Genomic DNA, 26,347 nt, shown 5'->3' with positions numbered 1-26,347 from the left:
GCTGGGGGATGGGGAATTAGCATGAGGTGGCAGAGGGGCCCGTGCCGAGGGGCAATGATCCCGGTGGGGGACGGGGAATTAACATGAGGTGGCAGAGGGGCCTGTGCCCAGGGGCAATGAGCCTGCTGGGGGATGGGGAATTAGCATGAGGTGGCAGAGGGGCTAGTGCCCGGGGGCAATGATCCCGGTGGGGGACAGGGAATTAGCGTGAGGGGGAGAGGGGACGGTGCCCAGGGGCAATGAGCCCAGTGGGAGAGGAGAGCCGGGGGCAGAGGGGCCGGTGCCCAGGGGCAATGAGCCCGGTGGGGGGCGGGGAATTAGCGTGAGGGGGCAGAGGGGTGCGCAGGCAGTAGCAGGGCACATGGGTCATGCGGCAGGGCAGGTGCCCCAGGGCGGCGTGGGCGGAATGAGACGGAGGGGCAGAATCAGGAGGGGGTTGGAGGCGCCCCAGGGACCTGGGTTCCGCAGCTGCAGCCCTGAGGAGAAGCGGCGAGCCCGGGGCTGCGGACGGCTCTTGCTGGGGCTGCTCAGCGGGGACCCTGCCAGATTCCCGAGGCAGCAGCGGGCCGGGCCGGCCGGGGGAGAAGGCGCCGCTCTCCCCCCAATCAGCGTGGCGCAGGAGCCGGGGGGCGGGCCGAGCCCGGTGCGTGGAGTGCAGGGCACAGAGACAGGCGCACAGCTGCGAACAGAGGACACGGGAGCCCCTCACTCACCCCAGGCTGCAGCCACAGAAGCGGGCGAAGCCCAGAGCCCTGGCACCTGCACGGAGCGAGCCGGCGGGCAGGGGCAGGAGAACGGTCCCCGGACACCGGGGTGTCAGGCTGAGGGAGGGACCCTGGGCACGAGGAGAAGCCAGGCGAGCACTGCGCGCAGGAGACTTCCCGGGCACTCGGACCATGCACCTTGACTCGGCTCGGGGGCCGGGGGAAGGTAGCGCCTCTCACCGCTAGTCCGGAGCACCGTGCGCGCCCTGCCCCTCAGACTGAGCAACTAGCCCCTCACCTGGCTGGCTGCTGCATAGGGCCTTTTCTCAGTGCCGGGGGGGCGGTCTCCCCCCCCCGCATGTCTCACTACTGATTTTCCATTTATAAACCGACGGAGAAAAAAACAGTACTTACAATTTTGAGTCTCAGGTACGGTCCTTTTTAGGGTATTAGGGCTTTTTTTTTTTTGTCTTTCAATTTCCTGTCTGACCTTCTCACCTTTGCCCTTAGCCCAGGTAAGACTGGACTTATAGTAACTCTTTTAAGTGTAAAATTCTTGTATGAACATTGAAAGTGCTGAGAGTTGTACTTATTTATCGTTTATAAAATGCTGTGGAAAGGCAGCTATGGAACCAAATTTTACCTCTCTTATTCACCTGAGCAGGCTTATTTCAGTGAGTTGTGCTAATTGCAAGAATCAAAGCTACTAGATTTGGCCCATTGACTCTTTAAACTCCCAGAATCCCTTGGATTTTCATCCAAAGCGATGCTGAGTAAATTGTTGATTTCACTGAGACATGAGGGTGCTTAGCACTTCCCAGGTTTAGGGCACAGATTTTTGAACAAAAAGAAATTCATAGTTCAAAGTAATACAATAGTCTCTTCATCTGAACTTGTCTGCAGCTCACTTCAGGGAAGGTTTAGATCCCAACAAGCTTTTAATACTACACTATTGAGTACCAAACTCTGGAAGATGATTATAGACATTCCTGGTGAACAATGATCTCTGATGTGGAACTCTGTACCAACCCTTGCCCACCACAGAAGCAGAATGTTGGAGGGGGAATTTATTGCTTGGATATAGTCTAAAGAATAGGAAGAACAGGATTAAATTTGAGTGGCATAAATCATGCTTCTACAGGCTGAGTTTTAAACTAGCTCACATTCTTTGAAATTTGTTAATTTTGTTTGGAGTAATTATTTGGCAAGAAAGGAGCTGACGTGTTCTTTGGCAAGAACAAATTACAAGCAGATTTATGGATGTTCTACATAACCAAAATTATATATTTGTAACAATAGTCTCATTAGGGTGTCAGGTTTATTATTACTACTACTACTATTATTACTACTGTAAGCAATAGCATGCCTAGCGCTTCTCATTAAAAGTATGAAACTGTGCAGGATTTTTTAAAATGATAAATACTCCAAGCTATTGTATAGATCTGAACAGTGAGGAAAACCCTACAGTTTTTATAGTAGCAAACTTTTCTATAATAGTTGTACAAGTACCCAGGTCTAAGATACCAGATACTTATCTTTACAATATGACTGCTTCTGTTTTTTGTTTTGTTTGTAGGGTTGCATTTGTTCATGCTTGCTGTGAGGGATGTTGTTTTAGGATTAGCACACAGGATGAAAGTAAAAGGAAGAAGCAAACCCTGCTTGCTGGAGTTTCTCTTCAGTTTCTGCCTGGCTACTCTTCCCAGCAGTAGTGCCTGCCCCAGGCTCTGTGCCTGCTACGTCCCCACTGAAGTACACTGTACATTCCGGTACCTCTCAGCCATCCCACTGCACATCCCCCAAAACGTGGAGCGCATCAATTTAGGGTATGTTTAACATCTGCATTTTATCTATGCTGTGCAGTTAACTCTCATTGCCTTGCAAAATATAATTAGAGTTTCTGGGTTTGGGTTAAAATTGTTTTTAAAAACCTTTAAAATCTACTATTTTGCAGTATTCAGAAGTCATTACAGTGACAGTTGGAAAAACCTAATGTTCTCCCACATTGATTGGGAGTTCAAGGTTTCAGATTCTACGGGGCAGTTGTTAAATAATTTAAGGAATATAATTTTTAAAAACAGATTAAAACAAAATTTATTCAGTTTGAACCATAATTTGCACAAGAATAGACACCACAAAACTGAAAGCCAGAAACCCTATGTACAGTTGTTTTCTTCTCATTACGAGCCAATTTTATAAAAGAAGCCACAGTTTTCTGACTTTTATCACTTTCACTCACTTTCCCTTTTCCATAACTGGCAGTCTGAGACTTGATTTTGCATTAAGGTGGTAGGGTAAAAGTAGTGGGGAAAATCATGTTATCACTAGGGATGGAAGAACCTCCAACAATTTGGAGTATAAGATTAATTTTTTTATACTTATCTGAAGCTACTGAGTCTATAAAATTGAATTCAAAGGATTCCCGCCTGGAATTGAGATAATCCTTACAAATGTTAAGACTGGAGTGGAAACTCAATAGATGTGTTCAAATTTGAGCTAGCCATTAAACCTTTCTGGGGATGATAATACTTTCTACCTCACAGGGTTGTTGAGAGAACAAATTGATTTACATATAAGGGTCTCAGATACTATGGAGATTAGTGCCAGCACTTCCACTTTGGACATACTGTACCATGAGAAAAACTTTTCTTATGATACTTTGCCTCCTCTGTTTCCATCTGTTAATTGGATGTGAAATAACACTTCCCTGAATATTTGTCTCAGAAACTGTTCTGTTCTATAATTGGGTAAATGAGGGAGGGAACAGATGTTTATTTTATCCATAATGGTTTCTCCCTTTTTATTTCTCACTAACCTTCAAGTTATCTATTCAGATTTGATTTTCTGTAATGCCCTGTTGTGAAAGTCTTGATAATACAATCAAACAAGACCAGCCAGCAACTTAAAAAAATCAGTATCTGAGTGTGTCTAATCCATATAATTATTATTAGAAGGCCCGCTAGTGGGCTGGCTAACAGTGGCCAGAGTTCAAATCCAGCCCAGGCTGATAGGGCTTCATCTTGACCACTGACGTCAACAGGAGCCTTTCCATCTACTTAAGTGGGCATGGCATCAGGCCCATAGTGATCAAATGCCTAGCACAATGGGGCCGCAATCCTGATGGGAGCCTTATATACCATAATATAAATAATAATTATTATTAAAAACAACTACCACCACTGTTATAGTGATTTTTGGCCCATGAAAAATAAGCTGCAATTCTCTGTCCAGGTCCTGGTGGAGAGGCATCTACATCGCCATATCCCTGATCATAGACAATACTGAAGAGCCATAAATATGGTGAAAGGATTAGAAAATATGCCTTATAGAGATTGAGTTCCTTGAGTCTATCTATTTAGCTTAACAAAGAGAAGGTTAAGGGGTGATTTGATCACAGTCCATAAATACCTCCACAGGGAACAGAAATGTATTAATGGGCTCTTCAATCTAGCAGACAAAGATATAACAAGATCTAAAGGCTGTAGACAAATTAAAACAGGAAATAAGGCACACATTTTTAACAGTGAGGGTAATTAACCACTGGAACAATTTTCCAATGGTTGTGATGGATCCTTTATGACTGGCAATTTTTAAATCAAGATTGGATTTTTTTTTTAAAAAAAGATACAGGGTATGTTCTAGTTCGAATAGGAATTATTTTGGGGAAGTTCTACGGCCTGTGTTATACAGAAAGTCAGACAAGATTATCACAATCATCTCTTCTGGCCTTTGAAACGATTAATCTATTCTTGTTGACAATTGCACCAGAGAGCAATGACTGAACTGGCATGGAGAGTGAACTACGTTCTTTCGACTCTATCCACTGTTAAGGCACATTGCTGGGGTAAATGTGGGGAAGCTTGTAGTTTCTGTGTAATGAAGACTCCAGCTGCTCCAACCTTTCACCAGCCATGAATAATTTTGAATAAAAAAATCATAAAAATTCAATGCATTATTGTAGACATTTACCGGTGCTGAAGCTCCTTCTCCTACACAAGAGTCTAAAGATGGCAATCTCCTTCTCATGTTCTTGCAGCCATCTACTGCAGATATTTTCCCCACCTACTTGAATACAGTCCACAGGAATCAGTCTGTGCCAGACTAGCCAAATCTTTGAGTTTTACCTGCTAAGATGAAAAAAGCATTTAGAATTTGCCTTGTCAGATCAGAACTAAAACCTACTTGTTATGCATTTGCAAAAGGAAGTTTTCTTTTGTTTTTACTTTTGAACTTTAGCTGACTGACTAAACCCAGATCTGGAATGAAATGTTTGTTACAGTTACAACAGCTTGGTTAAACTGACCGAAACAGATTTTTCCGGCCTGGAGAAACTGGAGTTGTTGATGTTGCACAGCAATGAGATCCATACAATCCCTGACAAGACATTCACTGATTTAAATGCATTACAGGTAAGAACTGAAATTAGAAGATGGTCCCATCTTAGTTTTGCTTCAGAGATATCAACCTATAGGAACAGACCCATAGCTGAGGAGTGTAGTGGATATCTCTGCCAGCACTGGCCTAGCTAGTATATCTAGCAGTTGCAATTCTTATTCACAGGGCCGGCCCACAACATTTTGGCACCTGAGGCGGGGAGCTCAAATGATGCCCCCATGACCCCTCGCTTGGGCCAAAACTTTGAAAGGTCTCAATTCTGCCTTCTTCCTGTTCTACTTCTCTAATGGTACTGCTCTGCTATCTACCCCAATAAAGGAGAACTAACAACTTAAAATGCCTTGTTCAAAAATTTTAAGCAACACTTAACTCTCAAATGCCTGAACAGCAAATGTAACTTTTCTTGTCTGCATAGTAAACACTGGCATTTTTATCTGTTTGAATAATCAAAGTGGTGCTTTCTGTGCCTTCTTGGTTGCAAAGATTTGAACTGCTTCCTGAAGGTCCACAGTCTGGGCCAGCTCATGCTCTATTGAGATGGTTGCAAGGCCGACCAGCCTCTCCTGTGTCATTGTGGAGCGTAGATTTGTTTTTATTAACTTCAGTTTGGAGAAGCTGCGTTCTCCACTGGCAACTGTTACAGGAAGAGTTAGAAGCATGCGCAGAGCAACAAAAGTATTTGGAAAGAGGGTGGTCATCTTATTTGTGCACATATATTCCAGAACAGTCTTTGGAGTTGATCCTGCTGAAATGTATCTTGAAAGGGCTTTCTGTTCATCACCTAAATCACTCGCATCAATATCGCGAATGTCATCATGTGTCAACACGGTCTCTAGTGCCCTGCATTGCTGGTGTAGGTCTTCTTCAGGTATAGTGAGGAATTTTGGAATATCATACAACATCCTAAATATACTGCTGTGTTCCTTGAGCTGCATGAAATGTTCTTCAACTGACTGTATTGCACAATCTAGCACCTGGTTAAAGAATTCAACTTTGAATTGTTGTTTGGGGTCTCTTATGGGATTATCCCGTGCCTCATAATCAAAATGTCATCTTCTTCAGTGACTCTTGTATTCTTGAATGGGTGGGAAAATAGCTTCAGTGTGAAGTTCCTCTGCCAACTTCTGTGCACTCTTCAGAACATTTTGAAATCCCTCATCTGACCAGTAAGACTGTAGGTATGACTTTGCTTTGTCCAGTTGTTCCATTGCTCCAGATATATCAAGGTCAACACTTTGGAGTCTCTTACTTACAACATTTATTTCAAACAGTATGTCATGCCACAACACTAAACCACACAGAAATTTGAAGTTATGTATGTTTCTGGTGATTCCATTTCCCTCTGCCACTGTTCTCCCACGAACAGTTCCTGTCATAGCATTATCCTCCATAATGGCAACTATGGCATCATCTATCTTCCCAATTTGGTGTTTGATAGGCTTTATCGCCTCCGCTCGACTTTCCCATCGTGTAGCACTCAGTGGTTTCAGTGTCAAAGAGGATGTTCCCAGATGTTGCTTCAAAATTTGCTATCGATGAGTTGATGCAGAGAAAAATACATAGATGCTTTGAATTACATTAAAAAATTCAGCAGCCTCACTAGAAGCTGATGTTGCATCACTGACCACCAAGTTCAATGAATGAGAACTGCATGGGACAAAAAAAGCTTGAGGGTTTAACTCTCGGTTCCGTGTCTGCACTCCTCTGTTCTTTCCTCTCATGTTGGCTCCATCATCGTAGCCCTGACCTCTCATGTCAGCTATCGCAATTCCCGTATCTTCCAGCTTTATAAGAAGCACATTTGTCATACCAGCTCCTGTAATATCATCAATGTCAATAAATTCTAGAAAATGCTCTCTGACAGTCACCATTGCAGGGACATTTTCACTAGGTTCTGTTGTTACAAAACGCACCATTAAAGTCATTTGTTCCGTCTGGCTGATGTCAGGTGTGCAGTCCAGAATAACAGAGTACTATCTTGTTGACTTCAGATATGCCACAATCTTCTGTTTGACTTTTGTTGCCAGTAACTGTATGATCTCATTTTGAATTGTTTTTCCAAGGTAGTGGTGTGTGTACATTTCTTGGGTGGTGACTCTTTTTAGATGCTCCTGGAGTACAGCATCAAACTCAGCCATCAGTTCCACAATTTTAAGGAAGTTTCCATTGTTTGGCACATACAGCTGATCTGAAATGCCACACAGTGCTAGGTTTTGGGTAGCAAGCATTCTCACAATGACAGTGAGCCTTTTCAAAACATTTTGCCAGTAAAGAGACTCTGATGCAATCTTCTCTTGATGCTGATCATCTATGGTGGCCTTTAACCTTAGTCTCATCTCAAGCACTTTCCACCTATGGAATGCTCTCTGGTGATTTGCTGCCTTGTCATGGCATGCCAGATTTCTAGCCAGATTTTTCCAGTCCTTTGTTCCTGTAGAACCCAATGTGGCTGGAACATTAGACTGGAAGAGTTTGTAACAAAAACAGTATGCAGCATTCTGGGTTTTTGAGTACATAAGCCATGGCCTCTCTAATTTGTCACCATTGGGGATTTCACACCAGTAATGTGTTGGATGGAAACTTCTATTTTCATTGTCTTTGGGGAACATGAAGTTTTTCATTTGCTGTGGCCCATGTAGTACAAGAAGTCCCTCAGGCTCAAGTGAGTCCACAGTCCTGGATCATCTAGACCAGGGGTCGGCAATCTACGGCATGCGTGCCAAACACGGCACGCAAGCAGATTTTGAGTGGCAAGCTGCTGCCTGCCGTGGTTCCGGCCCCCAGCCCCACTCAGCGCCCCCCACCCACCGCTCTCCCCTGCGGGGGCAGGAGGCAGAAGCTTGGTCCTGCGGCAGCCAAGCTTCCCCCTCCCCCGCTTCTTCCCCCAGCATGGTGCTTTCCTGCCCCTCCTCCTGTCCTTCCCTGCGCTGATCAGCTGATGGCCCTTGCGAGGGGGAGGGGAAGGAGTGGCAGCATGCTCGCTGCTCCGTAGAGGAGGCAGAGAAGAGGTAGGGACTGGGCCTTGGGGAAGGGGGTGGAAGAGGGCATATCTCTTCCAGCCCCCTGCCATGAGCCGCTCAGGGCAGGGGGCTGGGAGCACCCCCACAAGCCGAGCACCCCAGCTCTCTGCCCTGACCCCTGAACCCCGCCCACACACCCAGCCTTCTGCCCTGCACCCCCACGCCCCCCATCCCTCTGCCCTGACCCCTGAACCCCCCCACACCCAGCCTTTTGCCCTGCACCCCCGCACACACCCAGCCCTCTGCCCTGACCCCTGAACCCCTCCACACCCAGCCCTCTGCCCTGAAGCCCCCCACTGCCCTCTACCCTGACCCCCCCACACACCCAGCCTTCTGCCCTGCACCCCCACAGCCCCCATCCCTCTGCCCTGACCCCTGAACCCCCCCACACTCCCACTGCCCTCTGCCCTGACCCCCCCCCACACACCCAGCCTTCTGCCCTGCACCCCCACAGCCCCCATCCCTCTGCCCTGACCCCTGAAACCCCCCCCCCAGGTCTGGGGTCCCAGCTGCCGGCCCCTTTCCAGCTGGCGTCCCGGCCGCAGGCTCCCCTCAGCCCGCTGCCGATCTAGGTGAACAGAACCCCAGGCTGGCAGTGGGCTGAGCATGCTGGCGGCGTAAGATCCGCATTTTAATTTAATTTTAAATGAAGCTTCTTAAACATTTTGAAAACCTTGTTTACTTTACATATAACAATAGTTTAGTTATATAATATAGCCTTATAGAGAGAGAGACCTTCTAAAAAATGTTAAAATGTATTACCGGCATGCCAAACCTTAAATTAAAGTGAATAAATGAAGACTCGGCACACCACTTCTGAAAGGTTGCCTACCATTGATCTAGACTTAAGGAACTAAACTCAGCAGCAGCTGTTTCTTGCGCCGCCACCACACTCTTCTCTGATCTACACTTTTCTTCAGGAATGTGAATGGTTACATCCATTTGAGATGGAGATATGGATGCTGCAGTAGCTGCCAGGTCACCTGCACTCTGACTAAGTGGAATATCAGGCATCTCCTCACCACTCACATCCTCACTGGGGCTGGAAGGTTCACCGTGAACATTTGTGTCTATGTATCTCAGGAGAGCTCCTTCCTGCTTAGATAGAAAAGCTTCCTTTGCTTGCTTTCTTTTTCTGAATGCTGCCCCAGAGGAGCGTTTTCTTCTTTCATTCATGACTGCTGTTCTGTGCCAGCTATAGTGGCTCTCAACACTCAATTGAAGGGGACCAATAAGCAGGCTGGTAGCAGGGCCTGAGTGAGGGAAAATATCAGCGTCTTAAGGGCCTAACTGGCTCCTACTACTTCAGTTGACTGCCTCTTCTCCTCAAGTGGGTTCAGGGAAGCAGCAGGAAACAGGAAGCTCCCTGAGAAGCTAGTGTTAATCAGTCCAGGCTCCTGGGGGTGCTAGAGAGGTACATAAGAGGCTCTCCTCCTCTCTCTCCCTGTAGCTCCTGCTGCTTTCTGTTATTCCCTCTCACCTTTTCTCCTTCCTGCCTGTTATGTCTCTTGTGCCCTCCTTCCTCCAGCACAGCACTCCACCATCTCTGTGCATCTAGAGCAGGGAGAATACATATGCACCAGCAGCAGACACAATTTTCTACACTCTGGGTCCTAGTGGCGCCCCCTCCCCCCACAGTCTGGCACCGGAGGCGGCCGTTTCAGTTCGCTAAATTCTATAAATTCTAAAATTCTATAAATTTAGCTAAAATGCTAAATTCTAATACTAAGGAACATTGCAGTTCTTTGATATTTTAACAGTGGATAAGACAGGTTTATAATATTTGGTGCTTTATTTCTTATTTAAAATAAAACATTAGTAAACTTATGACAGTAGATCTTCACTAATTTGCACATCCCATCATTTGCACACAGAACCAAGTGGGTTTCTTAGAATGTCTCTGCAGAGATTTACTAGAAGATTGTTATAGCAAGGTCATATATAACAATTACTTTATTTTTATAAAGTGTATTACCAGTTCAGAGGCAATTCTGCCATTGGAGCAGCTGGTGCGTTGTGCCATTCAGAAATATTAGAAAATTAAATAAAATATACTTATCTTCAGACCAACTCTGTGTGCAGCTCACACCTATTAATTTAAAATTATTGACTTTCTATTTTCCAGATGAGAAGCCTGCTGCAATGCCTCTGTCTGTATTAGTGCATATTTCACTAGGGGTAGCTCCAACAGATGGACTTCAGAGCATTTTGCACTTCATTGAACAGCCTGGAAGCTACAGTAGAGAGCTGAGGGTTTCTGTTTGTTTGCTTTTTCAAGAGTCCATTAGCAGTTAAGGAGAGTAAGGGCTTGTCTACATATGGAGTTAGTCACGAACAGCATTTTTGAATAACTCTACATGTGGACGCTTTTGTTCCGGAACAAAGCACTCTTGTTTTGGAATAAGAGTGTCTACATATGGAGTTATTCAGGAATAGCTATTCCTGAATGGCTCCATGTGTAGACAAGGCCTAAAAGTTTCCCAACTGAAACTTTGATCCACAGCTGCTATTAACTAGCAGAACACAAATATGACTGTAAATAATTATAACAATTATATTTGGCAAATACTTGAACAAAGTAGATTTTGTGCATTATCGTTGCTTTTTGTATTTGTTTACTTGCTAATTTGCAACATTCAGTAATTCATAAAGGCGTCACCAGTTCTTTGTGAGGATTAGGAAGCTACTAAAGTATGTAAAGTATGATTCCAACCCGAAAAATGACTGCAAAAATGGTATTCTAATTCTATATTTATTAGCACTCAATGACCTTTTGCCAAATTTGCTCATTTTACACCTGCCAGTCTGCAAACACCGTGCCATCAGAAAGTTGAGCTTTGGCTAGCACATTCTCTCTCTCATAAAAAAGATCCTTCAACTGGGACTGAGTTAACAATTCTTTTCATTATTTGTCAGCCAAGAATCCAGCTTGTCCTCCCATATTTGTATAGCCACTGTAGTAGTAAGTGAAGGGGAAAAAATATACACCCACTTATTTTATGATCAAACCCTGCTTACCTTCTTCACAAAAGCAGTTTCATTAGGACCATTCGTGTGAATAAAGTGTATACATATATTGGCCTGTTGAATAAGAAGGTATCTTTGAGGTCATGTCTGACCATAACCACACTTATAAAAATGATTATATCTGCTGTTTTTTCCCATAATGCCCATCACTTGTGTACCTAGGTACTTCACCTAACAGAGTAATAATAATTCAAAGTTGGCTAGAATTCTTCTACCAATGCTGAAATAATGTAGTTTTTATTAGACTTTTTATCACTATATTTTCACCAACAGGTCTTAAAAATGAGCTATAATAAAGTCAGAATACTTCAGAAGGACACTTTTCATGGTCTCAAGAGCTTGGTACGGTTGCATTTGGACCACAATCAAATTGAATTTATACACCCAGAAGTTTTCTATGGGCTTACATCACTGAGGCTGGTGCACTTGGAAGGAAATTTACTTAAACAGCTTCATCCAGACACTTTTGTCACCTTGCGCTACATCCAGATATTTAAAACATCCTCCATAAAGCATATATACTTGTCTGACAACTTCTTAACTTCATTACCACAAGAGATGTTTTCCTATATGCCTGAACTAGAGAGCATATACCTTCATGGAAACCCTTGGTCCTGTGATTGTGATCTACAATGGTTTGTAGACTGGGCAGAACAATGGCCAGGTACAGTATGAGCTGAAATATTTGTTTATACCTTCTTACTAGATTGGTGACTTCCCTTAAGGTCTTTACAAGGGAGGCATCATTGTCTAGTGGCTACAGCTACGGGGTGAGCATCAGGGCCGGCTCCAGGCACCAGCTTGCCAAGCAGGTGCTTGGGGCGGCCACTGCGGAGAGGGGCGGCAGGTCCAACTATTCGGCGGCAATTCGGCGGACGGTCCCTCACTCCCGCTCGGAGCCAAGGACCTCCCGCCGAATTGCCTCCGCAGATCGCAACTTTTTTTTTTTTTTTTTTTTTGGCGCCGCTTGGGGCGGCAAAAACCCTGGAGCCGGCCCTCGTGAGCATGGAGATCTGGGTTCTGCTATTGATTTAATGTGTGACCATAACCTCTCCAAGCCACCATTAAAATAGAGAAAATAACTTTTGAAAGTGCTTTGAGATTCTTCGTTTAACTGCACTATTTAAGTGCAAAGTATTATGATTACCAGTGAGTAACATCTGGATAGAGGCATTATAGTAATCTTCTTTTTTTTTTTGGCAAATTAGTAATTAAAATGACTTATGAAGAGTAAGAGATTGGTCATTACTATTATAACACTTTTAAAAGTACAACACTTTATTCTGTGACTTTCTGTTGATCTTCTGTGACTTTCTTGTCAGCTGTTTAAAATGTTATTCCTTACCATTCCATGGCCCCATGGTACTTTATTCCCTTAAATTACCATGCATCTCTTTTATTTTCATTATTGTTGGCTAGCAAGGTGTGCACACACACACATGCAAACAGGGAATATCTGAATGTCGTTTAGTGGCCTAGATGAACTGAGGTTAGTGGTCCCAATACATTTCCAAGCTCAGGCATCTCTAAATGGAACTTTTTTTGGCAGTGCCCAAAGCTGAATGTTCAAGAATGAATTATCTTCTCTCTCTCTATAGGTGAGAATGTAAAAAGAGAATGAATTATCCTCTTTCTCCATAAGAGGTTCCCTCTAGGGCTGGGCTGAGGTACATTTTAGGTGAAGTGCAGATAGAGAGATGCATTAAATGTGTAATATTTTCTGTGCAGTTTACAATTTGATTACCAGAACAAATACTTTTCCTAGTTTTTATATTTTTAGAGCATACTATGATATTATGGTTTGCAATCTTAGTCTCAGGAATAATAATTATTTACAAGAATAAGCAGCTTTCTTCAGACAAATTTTTTAGATAAATTGTTTTCATGATAAAGCGTAACCAGATGATGTTACCAAACCACTATAAGATGTGTGACAGATGATTTTTTGGAAAGGGTGAGATAAAAGGGAAGGATTGTCTTGTGGCTAAAGGAGAAGAAAGGCAGCCTTGGATAAGTCCCTTTGTTTTTCTAGGGCTTGCCTTTGCTGTAATTAAAATAAGGAAAGTAGTAATTGCCTACCTCGCAATGGTAAGCCTCAATTAATTAGGGCCATATTGTGCCTGACCACAGGGAAGGTGCACAAATGAAGAAGAGGGCACAAGGAGTTTCTTCTCCTTTTTGCCCCCCGAACAGGATCTGGGCACAATAGAACAATGCCTCCTACAGCTCTTGCTAGAGCTGTGTGCTCCCAAGGCAAGGCTGTGGCATGCTAACTAGCTGTGATAGCAATGATGATCATGCTGAAGGTTTCACTAATGGAATAGTAAACAGTTAAAATAAAGCTTGGTGATGACTTGAAGATCACTATTGTCAGTACTTTATAGCCCTTTATTCAAGGAAAGATCTTTCAGTAAAATATAAGTTGTTGTTTTGGTACTGGAATTAGTATCACAAAAACTTACATTATTTTTTCCTCCCCCTAGATATTATAAAGTGCAAGAAAGACAGAGGTTCTTCTAGTGTCCAGCAATGTCCAGTTTGTGCCAATCCCAGAAATTCTAAAGGCAAACATTTAGTTAACATCCCATCTGCATCTTTAACCTGTAGTAAGCCAACAATAGACCCCTCCCTGAAATTTAAAAACATCACTATGCCAGATGAAGGGGACTTCATTTCCATCTCTCCCAAAGAGTTTATAGCTCCCATTGGAACCATGATGTTGAATATGACAGACCAAACAGGAAATCAAGCTAACTTGGTTTGCAATGTTCAAAAACCCACAAAAATGTCCCCACTCTCATTTGACAAAGATGGTGATAATACAGTACTCAAAGTATCGTTTTCAACATTTCTGGTGTGTAGTATTGATTACGAACACATTCAACAGCTGTGGAGCATATTGGCTCTATACAGTGATTCTCCGCTGAAACTCGAAAGGAATCTCTTATTGACCAAAGTGCCTTACATCAGTTACAAATACAAACAGACGTACTCTGAAAGTGAAGAAGTTTTTACCAATATAGAGAGTGAACTGACAGCTGAACCTTCTTGGCTGCTCCAAGGCCAGGTGGCATTACAATTAGACAGGACAGCAACCACACTCAGCACACTACATATTCGATATGTAACTGATGCTCAAATTATCTTGCCCAATGCTGATGAAAAACAGTTGAGACACAGCTGGGCCATAATTTCAAGAGATAATAAAACAAGAGTGGAACACTCTGTTTTAGTGGGTGGGACTGTGGAACTGGACTGCCAGACATTTGGCGAGCCTACTCCTACCATTGAATGGATACTAGCCGATGGGACCAAAGTTAGAGCGCCATATGTTAGTGAAGATGGAAGAATCATAATAGCTAAAAATGGAAAATTCACACTACGGACAGCTGATAGTTTTGACACTGGAGTTTATCACTGCATAGGCACAAATTATAATGATGCAGATGTCCTAACATTTAGGATCACAGTGATTGATACTTACGTGGAACACAACAACATTAATGGGGCTCAGCTTTCAGCATTCATTGGTGACACACTCTACCTTCCATGTCAGTCTGTTGGTGTCCCAGATGCATCTATTAGTTGGATCTTACCTGAGCACACAGTTCTTCATCAGTCTGTAAGAAGCAAACATATTTTCCACAATGGTACACTAAAAATACAAGAGATGACAGAACAAGATAGTGGCTATTTTAGATGTGTAGCAGCTAATCAATATGGCATGGACTTTTTGATTTTCCAAGTGCTGGTTAAAGTGAATGAGGGCGCTTCACAAAAACAAAAGACAGCTCCAGAAGAAAATGAAGAGAGAGATGGATCTGGTCATGAGGAGCTTAGAGCTGTTACAAAACATAAGTATCCATTAGCTACTGTGCAAACTTCAGTAACAAGTAAAGCATCCACTGACTCTGCATCTAGAAATCAACCCACAGGGATTGCAAATAAACGGAATAACTTTAGAGAGATGACTTACAGACGTAATGGGGACAAAATAAACAGACGATTTAGGGGATACAGAAGACAATTCACTTCCTCAGCTAGGAGAGTTGACCCACAGCACTGGGCAGCATTTTTGGAAAAAACAAAGAAGAATTCCACTTTGCCAGAAAAACAAGAAAATGCCACAACAAAATCACCTGCACCAGACCATCTATCCTCTAAGGTGTCTGGGGATAGGGAAGAAACATCTGGTGACCATATACCTCCAGAAGAGGAATTTATTATACTAGCATCTGACGCACCTACTATACCTACTCCGAAAAAAGTTTCAGCAAATATTGTAACTGGAGAACCTGAAACTACATCAAGTAATACCAAGTCTAAAACAACTTCTGTCATGGTTACAGAGGCAGTCGCTCCAACAGTTAGTCCATGGATTACACAGTCTATAAGACCCAAGAGCAAAAAGCCAAATGCAGATCTAAAACCTGCAGTCACAAGACCAAACTCACTGGAAACTTCTGAATTAAATCAAACATCATTAACCATTATACAGCCATTAACAACATCTAGTTTAGTGAATAGTACAGCTAAAGACTTTAATGCTGAACACAGATTGGTGTCTTTTGGGGAAAGTAATGAGTATTTAAAAATCATATCTACAACACAAACAGCAGATGTTACTGAAATCACCAGCCTTGTCACTTCTCAGAACACAGTTGAAAAACCTGATTTATTTACTGAGTCTATTGATAAGACTTCAACTAAAGCAGATCATCGAATATCTGTAGTGACAGTCAGCGAGCCAAACAATGAATTTGGTCACATTTATTTTCACAGTACTCAAAAAATAATAACTCCTAAACTACCACCGGGGTCAACTATTATTACTCATCAGCAGATTCAGATAATTAGAGATGTTACAACTAATACACCACAGTCAAGACAACGATATGGAAGACGAAGGAAAATTTCTGGTAGAAGACGAATTGTTAGACCAGATCGAATTCCAGCTATCAGGGGACATAGATATAATTTTGAGAGACAAGAATCCAGTAGAGAAAGTACAACTCTGCCTCCAGCTATGGAACAGGACACAAAATGTCTATTGTGTTCACATCCCGCAACTCCTTCCAGAAGTTCTCTTGAACTGCTTAGCCCAGAAACACATACGCCGCCACCTTTGAAAGTGGATATACCAGAACTCACATCAGAGCAGCCTACAAGTCAAACCACAGCATTCCTGGCTGAAGAGAAAAACAGACCCACTGCAGAAGGAGAAAAAACAACTCCCACTGTAATGCCTTTCTATAGTGAAAGCAGACAGGGTACCGTGCAAAGGAAACTAGAGGCCAGTGCACCATTGCAAACATACACTGTCAGACTCCCTACAACTGCAAGACAGACCGCTAGTGTATCTATGGAAACTACAACTTCTGCAGACAGCAAGACATCCTCAAATGTTAAATCCATCCTCCCAACCACTAAAACTAGAACTTCATCCAAAGTTTTAAGAGGAAAAATTCCTTGGCAACATCTCTTTGGAAAGGCACACATTCAAAAGGAGCTATTGAAGAAGCTACCCAGACGACGTACAAGTACAGTGCCATCATCCGCAATAACCACAATGCTTCCTAAAACTACTGCAACGCTATCCATAGATAGAGTTTCTCCTTTACATTTAACAACTATTTCAGTGGAAGTGAATCAAACTGATGATCTCTTATCCCTAACTAAACCTATCAGTCATGGCAATAGTATGTCAGAGAAACATTCTCCCATTCCATCTCTTACTACTGCAGAACTGCCATCTTCAGCCTATTTTTCTAATCTTCCAACTGTTATAAACAAAGAAATGAATGCAACAAGACCAATGCCAACATTTAGATCTACTACTGTTCCCCACATTGAAACTAAAATCACTAAAATCAAAGCATTCAGAGCTGGAAGGAGGAGAGATCAAAGGAGGAAAAAGCTCCAGAAGATCATGACTTCACAAAGCATTACTACAAACCATAGCTCCACCACTGCTTCATCAGTGAACACAACCTTGTATATCCTGACAACAGCTAAGTCTTTAACTAAGCCCACCATCCCCATACCCATTGAATTTCTTTATAAGAACACAAGTGTAATCCCAATTACAACTGTGCCTCAGCCACAGATTCTTAGCACAAAAGATGTAACTAAAGGTTCACCTGCAACAACTACACAAACATTAACAAGAATTACAACAGCTGAGAACACTCAGCCTGTTAAACTACCATCTGATGTTCTCTTTACTGAAAAACCTGCCATTACAATCCCAGCCACATCACCTTCTTTGAAGTCTTTCAACACTACCACATTACCACCTGTCACATCCTTTGTAACATCTGAATCAGCACCTATTCAACAAAACAAAACTATTGTAATGATAAGTAAAAGACCACACCAAAAAATGGGACAGACAGTTATTCAGCAGAAACATATAGCAAAGGCAACATTTCCTGACAAAGATGAGCTCAGTACCAAATCTCCTGCTGTAACTACCCATGTGATCAACCCCAGCATACAGCATCCTACCCCATTGGCATCCCAAATAACAGAGATACCACACACAAGTATCTTGCAAATCACCTTATCTCCCCGGTGGAAAAACAAGTTTTGGCATAAACAGTCTCCTGAAGTTTCGGAAATAGGCAAAACATTAACAGTTAATACTCTGACTATGTTAAAATCCCCACAGAGCTCCACTCCATATACTCCTGCACAGAGAAGGGACAAGGACAATTCTGTCAAAAGCTGGTCTGACAAGACAGCAGATAAAGAAACCACCAACAACCTCGTAGCCCTAGACTCCTTATATAAAAATAGATTGGCAAAGCCTAGAATAGTCGGAGGAAAACTGGCTGCTTTTACCGTTTTGGCTAATTCAGATGCCTTCATCCCTTGTGAAGCGACTGGTAATCCCCTTCCCACAATTCACTGGACTAAAGTGTCATCAGGTAAGCTGTATAAGCCTTGTTTAAAATGTTGTCTTCTACTAGATATTAGCAAGAAGACAGGTGCTAGGTGCACCAGGCTGGGATATTGCCATGCTTTAGGTGGGATACCAGCCATAAAGCAATAAGATGAATGCATATGGCTGAAAAGTAATAATATTCCAGCACTGCACATACATCCTGAAGTGTCTTACTGTATTTATAAAACGGCTCTTCAAGAAAAAGAGAGAAAGGAAAAAAGGTCAATCTGTATTTAACAGTGTTTATCATATTCAGCATATGTTAACAATAGCTTCATTGCAGTGAGGCCTATACAGAAGACCATGCTTATTAAGAATCCGCCTGTAATAAGATCCTGTGCTCCATTGCTGAGCAATGCTTCCCCTTTATTGGAAGATCACCTCCACTATGTAATCGATGTTTGTTGGTCCCTTAAGACATCTTTCACAATATACATAAACACATGCGCTATTATTCCTCTCATTCCTGTCCTGTTCTTTAGCCCTTTTAAGGGAAGTAGGCTGGGACAAAGAAAGTGTGCTCGGATACCATGGTGATGAGTGCACGATAAAAACCAAGGCAGCTGGTTTTTTTGCTTTTTTGCTTGCAAATATTATTGTATTAGATAAAACGCAAAAGTAAACAGATAAAAAAGGCTTCTTACATAATATAAATATATTTTACTCTTTTTTTTAATTAGGGACTGATGTATCAAAAAGCAAGCGTGACAACAGGTTTGAAGTATTTGCTAATGGCACCCTCTCCATCCAGAATGTGAACATTCAGGACCGTGGACAGTACCTGTGTATTGCTGCCAACCAGCATGGCTCAGATCAGCTCCTGGTCACTTTGTCTGTGGTGGCATATCCACCGAGGATCCTAGAGGGCAGGTCAAAAGTGATCACTGTCCATTCTGGAAAGCCTGCATCTGTGAAGTGTAGAGCTGAAGGTAGGCCCATCCCTACCATTTCATGGATTCTAGCAAACAAAACGTATGTCTCAGAATCTTTTCCAGGAAGCAAGCAAGCGTCTGTGCAACCAGATGGCACTTTAATAATCAAGGAAGTCACTGTTTATGACAGAGGGCTTTACACATGTATGGCTAGTAATCCAGCTGGTGCCGATACGCTGACAGTAAAACTACAGGTGATTGTGGCACCTCCCATTATTTTGGAAGAGAAGAGACAACACATTGCAGGAATTATGGGTGAAAGTTTGAAACTCCCCTGCACTGCAAAAGGAAACCCTCATCCGAGTGTTCACTGGGTCCTCTTTGATGGAACAGTAGTGAAGCTTCTGCATTTTGTAAATGCCAAACTGTTCCTGTTCTCCAATGGAACCCTCTACATAAGAAACATAGCTCCTTCTGACAGTGGGAATTATGAATGCATAGCTACAAGTTCCACTGGGTCAGAGAGGAGGGTGGTAAATCTCACGGTGGAGCAGAGAGATACAATTCCCAGAATAGCAACTGCATCTCTGAAAATGACTCAGTTGAATTTTGGGGACAGATTGCTTCTGAACTGTTCAGCTACTGGGGAGCCAAAGCCCAGAATAATCTGGAGGTTACCTTCCAAGGCAGTTGTTGACCAATGGCACAGGTAGGAATGTTTCTTTGTGACTGAGCTCTTGCTTTATTTTTCTGGTGCTTACTTTAACATTGCAGACCACAAATCACTGAAAGAATTTTTTTAAAGAGTCAATCCTGTGATATTGCCAAGCATAAGTGCCTAACGTACTGTAACTCTGCTTAACTGAAGCCAAATTTGTTTTTAATCTGTGACAAAAGAGAGTCATCTCTAGTGACAGAAAATGCAATTTTATTATTATATTTCTAATGCCAATGGCCCAAATTCAGCCCGATCATAAGGGGGTGCAGCCCAACTAAATCAGTGAAGCCTAATTTATTCATGCAATGGCTGAATTTAGGTCATTTTATTCTGTTCTGATTTAAGGCCAAATCCTCAACATATGTATGTCAGTTGAATAGGATTTGGATGTTAATATAAAGTTGACACTAACGCAGGCTATATACATTAGAGTAAGCTTCAGGATTTTACTTTACTAAAGCTTTTACATGCCATATGTACCACAGAAGAGATTTAACATCAATTAAATTAATGGCATCTCAGAGCACAATGGCTACATAGAAATACAATAAACTTACTATAAATCTGGTGTATGTGGTAACAATTTAATTGTGCTTTGTAAGACTGCTTGTTGAAACAAACCAATTTAGCAGTGACAATGATAGTTTGTGAATGTAGTGCCAAGCAAACTGATTGCTCAAAGTGATATAGTTTGATATCATATAAATATTTAAATAAACTGCTTTCCTATGACGAAATAATTTAAAACAGTTGCACAATAAAATCTAAATTTGTGGAGCGGAAGCGGGGACAGTTTAACTGTTACAAAATAAAAGTTTTGATTGTAAAATTCCAAAACTAATATAGTTGCTAAAAATATGAAAAGCCATTTACTAGTTCATTAAGAAACAGGATCTAGTGAATATAGTTTCTTCTGAAAAGTAAATGGAATCTAGTGAGAACACATTTATAAAACTAGGGTCTTGATTACTTTTGCAACCTTTGACAGCTGCTTTGACTTCTGTATTTTATGGCTTCTCACATCCTAGTCAGTTACAGAATGAGAGCAACTAAGACTGGGTACCAGTTAACATACTTTGTATTGACTATGTGCATACACCAGTTGCCAGCCATTTGGCCAGAGACTGGCATTACTAAAGTATTCATTTGTTTAGTTATAGATTGAAAATATCCCTACAGGGAAAACCTATAAAACCTCATTTACTGTATTAAAAGCAAAATCCTGTGAGATTACAGTCCAATTACTGAAAGTTGGGAATAAATTTACTGCAGTCATGTTACTGGCAATCAGTAAGTATGACCAAAGAAATTAATTGTTTCACATTTTACATTGCAGGGTAAATATTAGTGTTAAAATTATTATTTCAAATGGTAAATAGCAGTTTAAAAGGCCCAATTCAATGACAGTCTATTTTTAACACACACACAAACACACAAATCTGCTGACACTGAGTTGATTTAAATAAAAGTTTGCAGTTTATTCTAATGTGTACCAAATTCATACACACAACATACTTGCTTTGTATTCATTTTATTAATACTTATTTGAAATGGCCAGATCTGGCATTCTGCCACTAGTGGAGAAGAACATGGTGGATGAGCTTTAGGTCAGGGATCGGCAACCTTTGGCACGCGGCTCGCCAGGGGGCCAGGCTGGTTTGTTTACCTGCCGCATCCGCAGGTTCAGCCGATCGCAGCTCCCACTGGCCGCGGTTCATCATTCCAGGCCAATCGGGGCTGCGGGAAGGGCAGCCAGCACATCCCTCAGCCCGCGCCGCTTCCTGCAGCTCCCATTGGCCTAGAATGGCGAACCGCGGGCAGTGGGATCCGCGATTGGCCGAACCTGCGGATGCGGCAGGTAAACAAACCGGCCCGGCTCGCCAGGGGACTTACCCTGGTGAGCCATGTGCCAAAGGTTGCTGATCCCTGCTTTAGGTGTTGCCCAAACCACAGGTGCATGGAAGAAACAAAGGGATGTGCCCAGGTTAAATCTAGGTGGAGTCTTGCATTTAACTATTCTGTTACTGAAAATCAGTAGAGCAGAAGATATTCCAGTGAGTCTAAGTTACTGCCAGTTTCCAGGTGATATTACTTGCTTTCAGTGCAAGGGAGTCCTAGCTTTCTATCTATATCCTGCACACCAAAAAAGCTGTAGAACCTTCTGCCCGTCACCACACATCACTTTTTATAGGCTGCTAGAAGCATTATAAATTAAGATGCTTTTTACAGAGAGATTTGAAGAAAGATTTATTAAAGCCTGCCACAAAAAGTAGTTTCTCAGTCATCTTCTTCTGTTTTCTGGGATCTAGTTATTGAACAAAGAGCGGCGGGGGGGGCGGGGGGGGGGGGGAGGAAGGGCGGGTTCTTTCTACAACTCCAGAGACTGCTTCATACTCTGAAACTTACTTCCCAAGCAAAAAGTTCAAGCAGATTAGATTTCTGATTATATGAACAACTTCCACAATTATAAAACCTATACTTTTAGAATTCCTCCCAAAAAGAGACTGGTTGAGATCTACAGGGCTTACTTAGGAAAGGCTAGATCTATGAAGGTGTCAAAGAACTGCACAGATTCTTCATTTCCACAGTTTTCAGCTAGATTGTAAAATGGAAAAGATCACTTGATGCGGCAGAGCTTAGTAGCTCCACAGAAATGGTACCTCAGTATCACAGAGCTCCTACGCTCTGCAAGCATGGAACGGTTATTACCAGATTCAGATGAGCTCTGGTCCTGAAATTTGGGTGTGTAGAACATTTATAATTTAGCCTAATTTTTGAGTGTGGACTAGGTAGTCTGAAAAAGGCTGAATGGGAGAGATGAAGAGGAAAAAACAAAGCTTTTCATACAGTGTGCAACAAAGGCAAAACCCTAATTAAAAAACCAGGCATGTTCTCACACTGTAGATGAAGGTTTTCTTCTGCACCTGTAAAGTGTCAGAATTCGCCCATCTCTCTTGCCCATGTGCATTTTTCCTGCAGAAGGACAATATGTGACCCTCACTTTACAACTGATAATTCAGTAAGCATGTATTATTAAATAGGTAGCTGTAATAAAGGATTTCCAATTTAAAATTAATTACACTGCCTTGGTTTAATACTGATATATATCCAAAAGATTGGATATTTGGTCTTTAATGTTCATTTTATGAATGTTTATCCAGATTATTATTTTATACATTCACTATAAGACAAATAAACGATTTATAAACCCGGGTATGGCTCCACCCGCACCGCCCCAAGTTAAACAGGAGGGAAATGGTGGAAGGAATGTTTTCCTTAGGGCCTAATTCTACTCACTTGCACCACTGAGACTCTGAAGTATCTCCACTGAAGTCATTAGAATTACATTAGTGCAAACACTGGTGTGAGAGCAGAATCAGACTCCAAGGCCCAGATTATCTGGTGCAGCATGTTCTAACTAATGTGTCACACTGCTAGCATAAACTGACTCTAAATTCAGTTTAACCAGCCAGGAGTCAATCATCTTACTATAAGGATGATCTTGCAGTGGATGTTATACCATGGTGTCTAGTATCAGGGGGTAGCCGTGTTAGTCTGTATCCACAAAAACAATAAGGAGTCTGGTGGCACCTTAAAGACTTAACAGATTTATTTGGGCATAAGCTTTCATGGGTAAAAACCTCACTTCTTCAGATGCATGGAGTGAAAGTTACAGATGCAGGCATTATACCATGCATTCCCCTTGCTGCAGCTGTCATGGGGAAATGTGGCAACAGTCATGATGCCCTTTATGCTATGCTGATCCTGGGTTGTGGTTTCAGCCCCCTGGTGTTCGAGCAGCCATCAGGTTGTTCTAACACAATGCAGGAGGAAAATGTCTCTACCCTCAACTGCTGCAGGAGGGAAACAGTGTAAAGGAGAGCTCTAAGTCTGCTTTGCACACAACCCTCTGACCTATGCTAGCTGTTTTTTGGCTTTGGCTGAAGACCTGGCCCATAAATTCTGGATCTCTCTTCCCCTGTTGATCTGATAGAGCCCAAGATTGATGACTTTCATGGCTCATAGCAAGATTCCCTCCCTCAGTCCTTTGGGGAGGGGGTGGGTTGAGGTGGGTTTCAGTGGTCAAAGGGGGAAGATAAATTAGTCCTAACAAAAATGGGGGAACAGGGTTGGGAAAGATACTCATATCTTTGTTTTTCCTTAAAACAAATAGTGTACATGTACCTACAGCATGGGATAGGCACAATTTTAAGATATAGAAGAAAAAACCCCACAGCAATTCATCCACTTGAGTCCATACATCTTTACATCACTTATTAGGGCTCAGTGTTCTCCTTTAGCATGTGGCTACATATTAAAGGATTCTTTTTTTCTTCTAGAATGGGAAGTCGAATTCATGTTTATCCTAATGGATCCTTGTTTATCGAGGCAGTCACAGAAAAGGATGCAGGTGACTATTTATGTGTAGCAAGAAACAGAATTGGAGATGACCTGATACTAATGAAAGTCAGTGTGGCTATGAAACCAGCAAAGATTGACCAAAAACAGTATTTTAAAAAACAGGTACCATATGGGAAGGACTTCAAAGTGGACTGTAAAGCCTCTGGGTCACCTGAGCCAGAGATCTCCTGGAGTTTGCCAGATGGCACAATGATTAATAATGTGATGCAAGCAGATGACAGTGGACGCAGGTCTCGGAGATACATTCTTTTTGACAATGGAACTCTGTATTTCAACAAGGTTGGAATAGCTGAAGAGGGAGACTATACCTGTTATGCCCAAAATACACTAGGAAAAGATGAAATGAAGGTACACATTACAGTTGTAACAGCGTCACCTCGTATAAAGCAGAATTACAAGACATATGCTAAAGTAAAAGCTGGGGATAATGCAGTATTTGACTGCGAGGTTGTTGGAGAACCCAAGCCAAAAATATTTTGGTTGCTACCTTCCAGTGACATGATCTCAGCTTCAACAAACAGATATTTACTGCATGTTAATGGCTCACTGTCAGTCAGCAAAGTGAAACTGTTGGATGCTGGGGAGTATGTATGTGTTGCCCGTAATCCTGGTGGAGATGACACAAAACTTTATAAACTGGATGTTGTTTCTAAACCACCCCTGATAAATGGTTTATATACAAACAAAACTGTAATTAAAGCAACAGCAATAAGGCACTCAAAGAAGCAAATAGATTGTATGTCAGAAGGGACACCTTCCCCTCAAATTATGTGGATAATGCCTGACAATATTTTCCTAACAGCTCCGTACTATGGGAGCAGAATAACAGTACACAAAAATGGGACACTTGAAATTAGGAATGTAAGGCCTTCAGACACAGCAGATTTTATATGTGTGGTACGTAATGATGGAGGAGAAAGCATATTGGTAGTACAGTTGGAGGTATTAGAAATGCTAAGACGACCAATGTTTAGAAATCCATTCAATGAAAAAATAATAGCAAAACCAGGAAAAACCATCATATTAAATTGTTCAGTGGATGGAAACCCTCCGCCTGAAATCATCTGGATATTACCCAATGGCACACGATTTTCCAGTGGAGCCAGAATTTCCCGGTATCATATAGGCAGTAATGGTACCCTCATCATATATAATCCTTTCAGAGATGATGCAGGAAAGTATCGCTGTGCAGCTAGAAATAAAGTGGGCTACATTGAAAAGCTGATCATCTTGGAAGTTGGTCAGAAGCCCACTATTCTTACTCGTTCAAGAGGACCAATAAAGAGCATCAGTGGGGAATCATTATCCCTTCACTGTCTCTCTGATGGAAGCCCCAAACCAAACATTATATGGACAGTACCAAGTGGCTATGTGCTAGATCGGCCTCAAATCACTGGGAAATACATATTACTTGAAAATGGTACTTTAGTTATTCGAGAAGCAACCATTCATGACAGAGGAAACTACCTGTGTAAGGCTCAGAACAATGCTGGAGAGTCATCTATAACTGTTCCTGTAATGACTGTAGCCTACCCCCCACGGATTACAAACAGACCACCACAGAGTATACGCACTATGGCTGGGGCAGCAGTTCAGCTCAACTGTATGGCACTGGGGATACCGAAACCAGAAATCACATGGGAGCTGCCAGACCACTCTGTGCTTTCTCCAGCTAGTAAAGGCAGACCATCTGGAAGTGAACTTCTTCACCCCCAAGGGACATTAATCATTCAGAATCCAAAATCTTCAGATTCTGGCATGTACAAGTGCACAGCTAAGAATCAATTTGGCAGCGATTTCACAATAACATATATTCAAGTTGTTTGAAATGAGAAAAACAGGCTGAGTAATTGTTAACAAAGTCTCCATCTGGACTGAGTTTATTTGTGGAAGTTTAATCAAAGGCAGCCATGAAGCATGTAGGTGAATCCAAATACATTTACAATAATCAATGTACAATGAACATGCAAAAGAGAAAGACTTGGGGGGGAAATTTGCATTATGAACTAGCATGGATTTACTCAATGACAAATAGACTTCAATTAAAAACATAAGGCACTTTTATTTTGCCAACAAATAGTAAACATCAAAATAAAATTGCTTTCCAGAAATGTACCTGAAAAATCTTCAGTAAAGGATGGCCTTTTTTTATATTAGTTTCTTATTGTCCATCTTGTATCACTATAAGAAGAATGGCACACATAATGCAAAAATATTTAAGAACAAAAAAGAGGAAATTTTAT

The 26,347-nt window shown here is 42.1% G+C and overlaps 1 protein-coding gene across 1 annotated transcript; it reads left to right on the top strand.

Annotated features, from left to right (window-relative positions):
* The first annotated feature begins 2,294 nt into the window (after positions 1 to 2,294).
* IGSF10 (immunoglobulin superfamily member 10) lies at positions 2,295 to 25,931 on the top strand. Its single transcript, XM_065411244.1, has 6 exons — positions 2,295 to 2,530; positions 4,984 to 5,113; positions 11,420 to 11,810; positions 13,630 to 18,075; positions 18,773 to 19,673; positions 24,023 to 25,931. Exons 1-6 carry the CDS (start codon positions 2,295 to 2,297, stop codon positions 25,929 to 25,931), a joined length of 8,013 nt encoding a protein of 2,670 aa, XP_065267316.1.
* Positions 25,932 to 26,347: the final 416 nt, after the last annotated feature.

The sequence above is a fragment of the Emys orbicularis genome, chromosome 9 (genome assembly GCF_028017835.1).
Source record: "Emys orbicularis isolate rEmyOrb1 chromosome 9, rEmyOrb1.hap1, whole genome shotgun sequence".
Taxonomy (NCBI): Eukaryota; Metazoa; Chordata; order Testudines; family Emydidae; genus Emys; species Emys orbicularis.
This window is presented reverse-complemented; position numbering and strand designations above follow the sequence as displayed.

What these genes read in the sequence shown, in the direction of transcription:
- IGSF10 (XM_065411244.1), top strand. Translation starts at nt 2,295, where the DNA reads ATGCTTGCTGTGAGGGATGTTGTTTTAGGATTAGCACACAGGATGAAA. An exon ending in CTGGGCAGAACAATGGCCAG is followed by an intron (nt 11,811 to 13,629) that starts GTACAGTATGAG and finishes TCCTCCCCCTAG; the next exon opens with ATATTATAAAGTGCAAGAAA. An exon ending in GTTGTTGACCAATGGCACAG is followed by an intron (nt 19,674 to 24,022) that starts GTAGGAATGTTT and finishes TTTTTCTTCTAG; the next exon opens with AATGGGAAGTCGAATTCATG.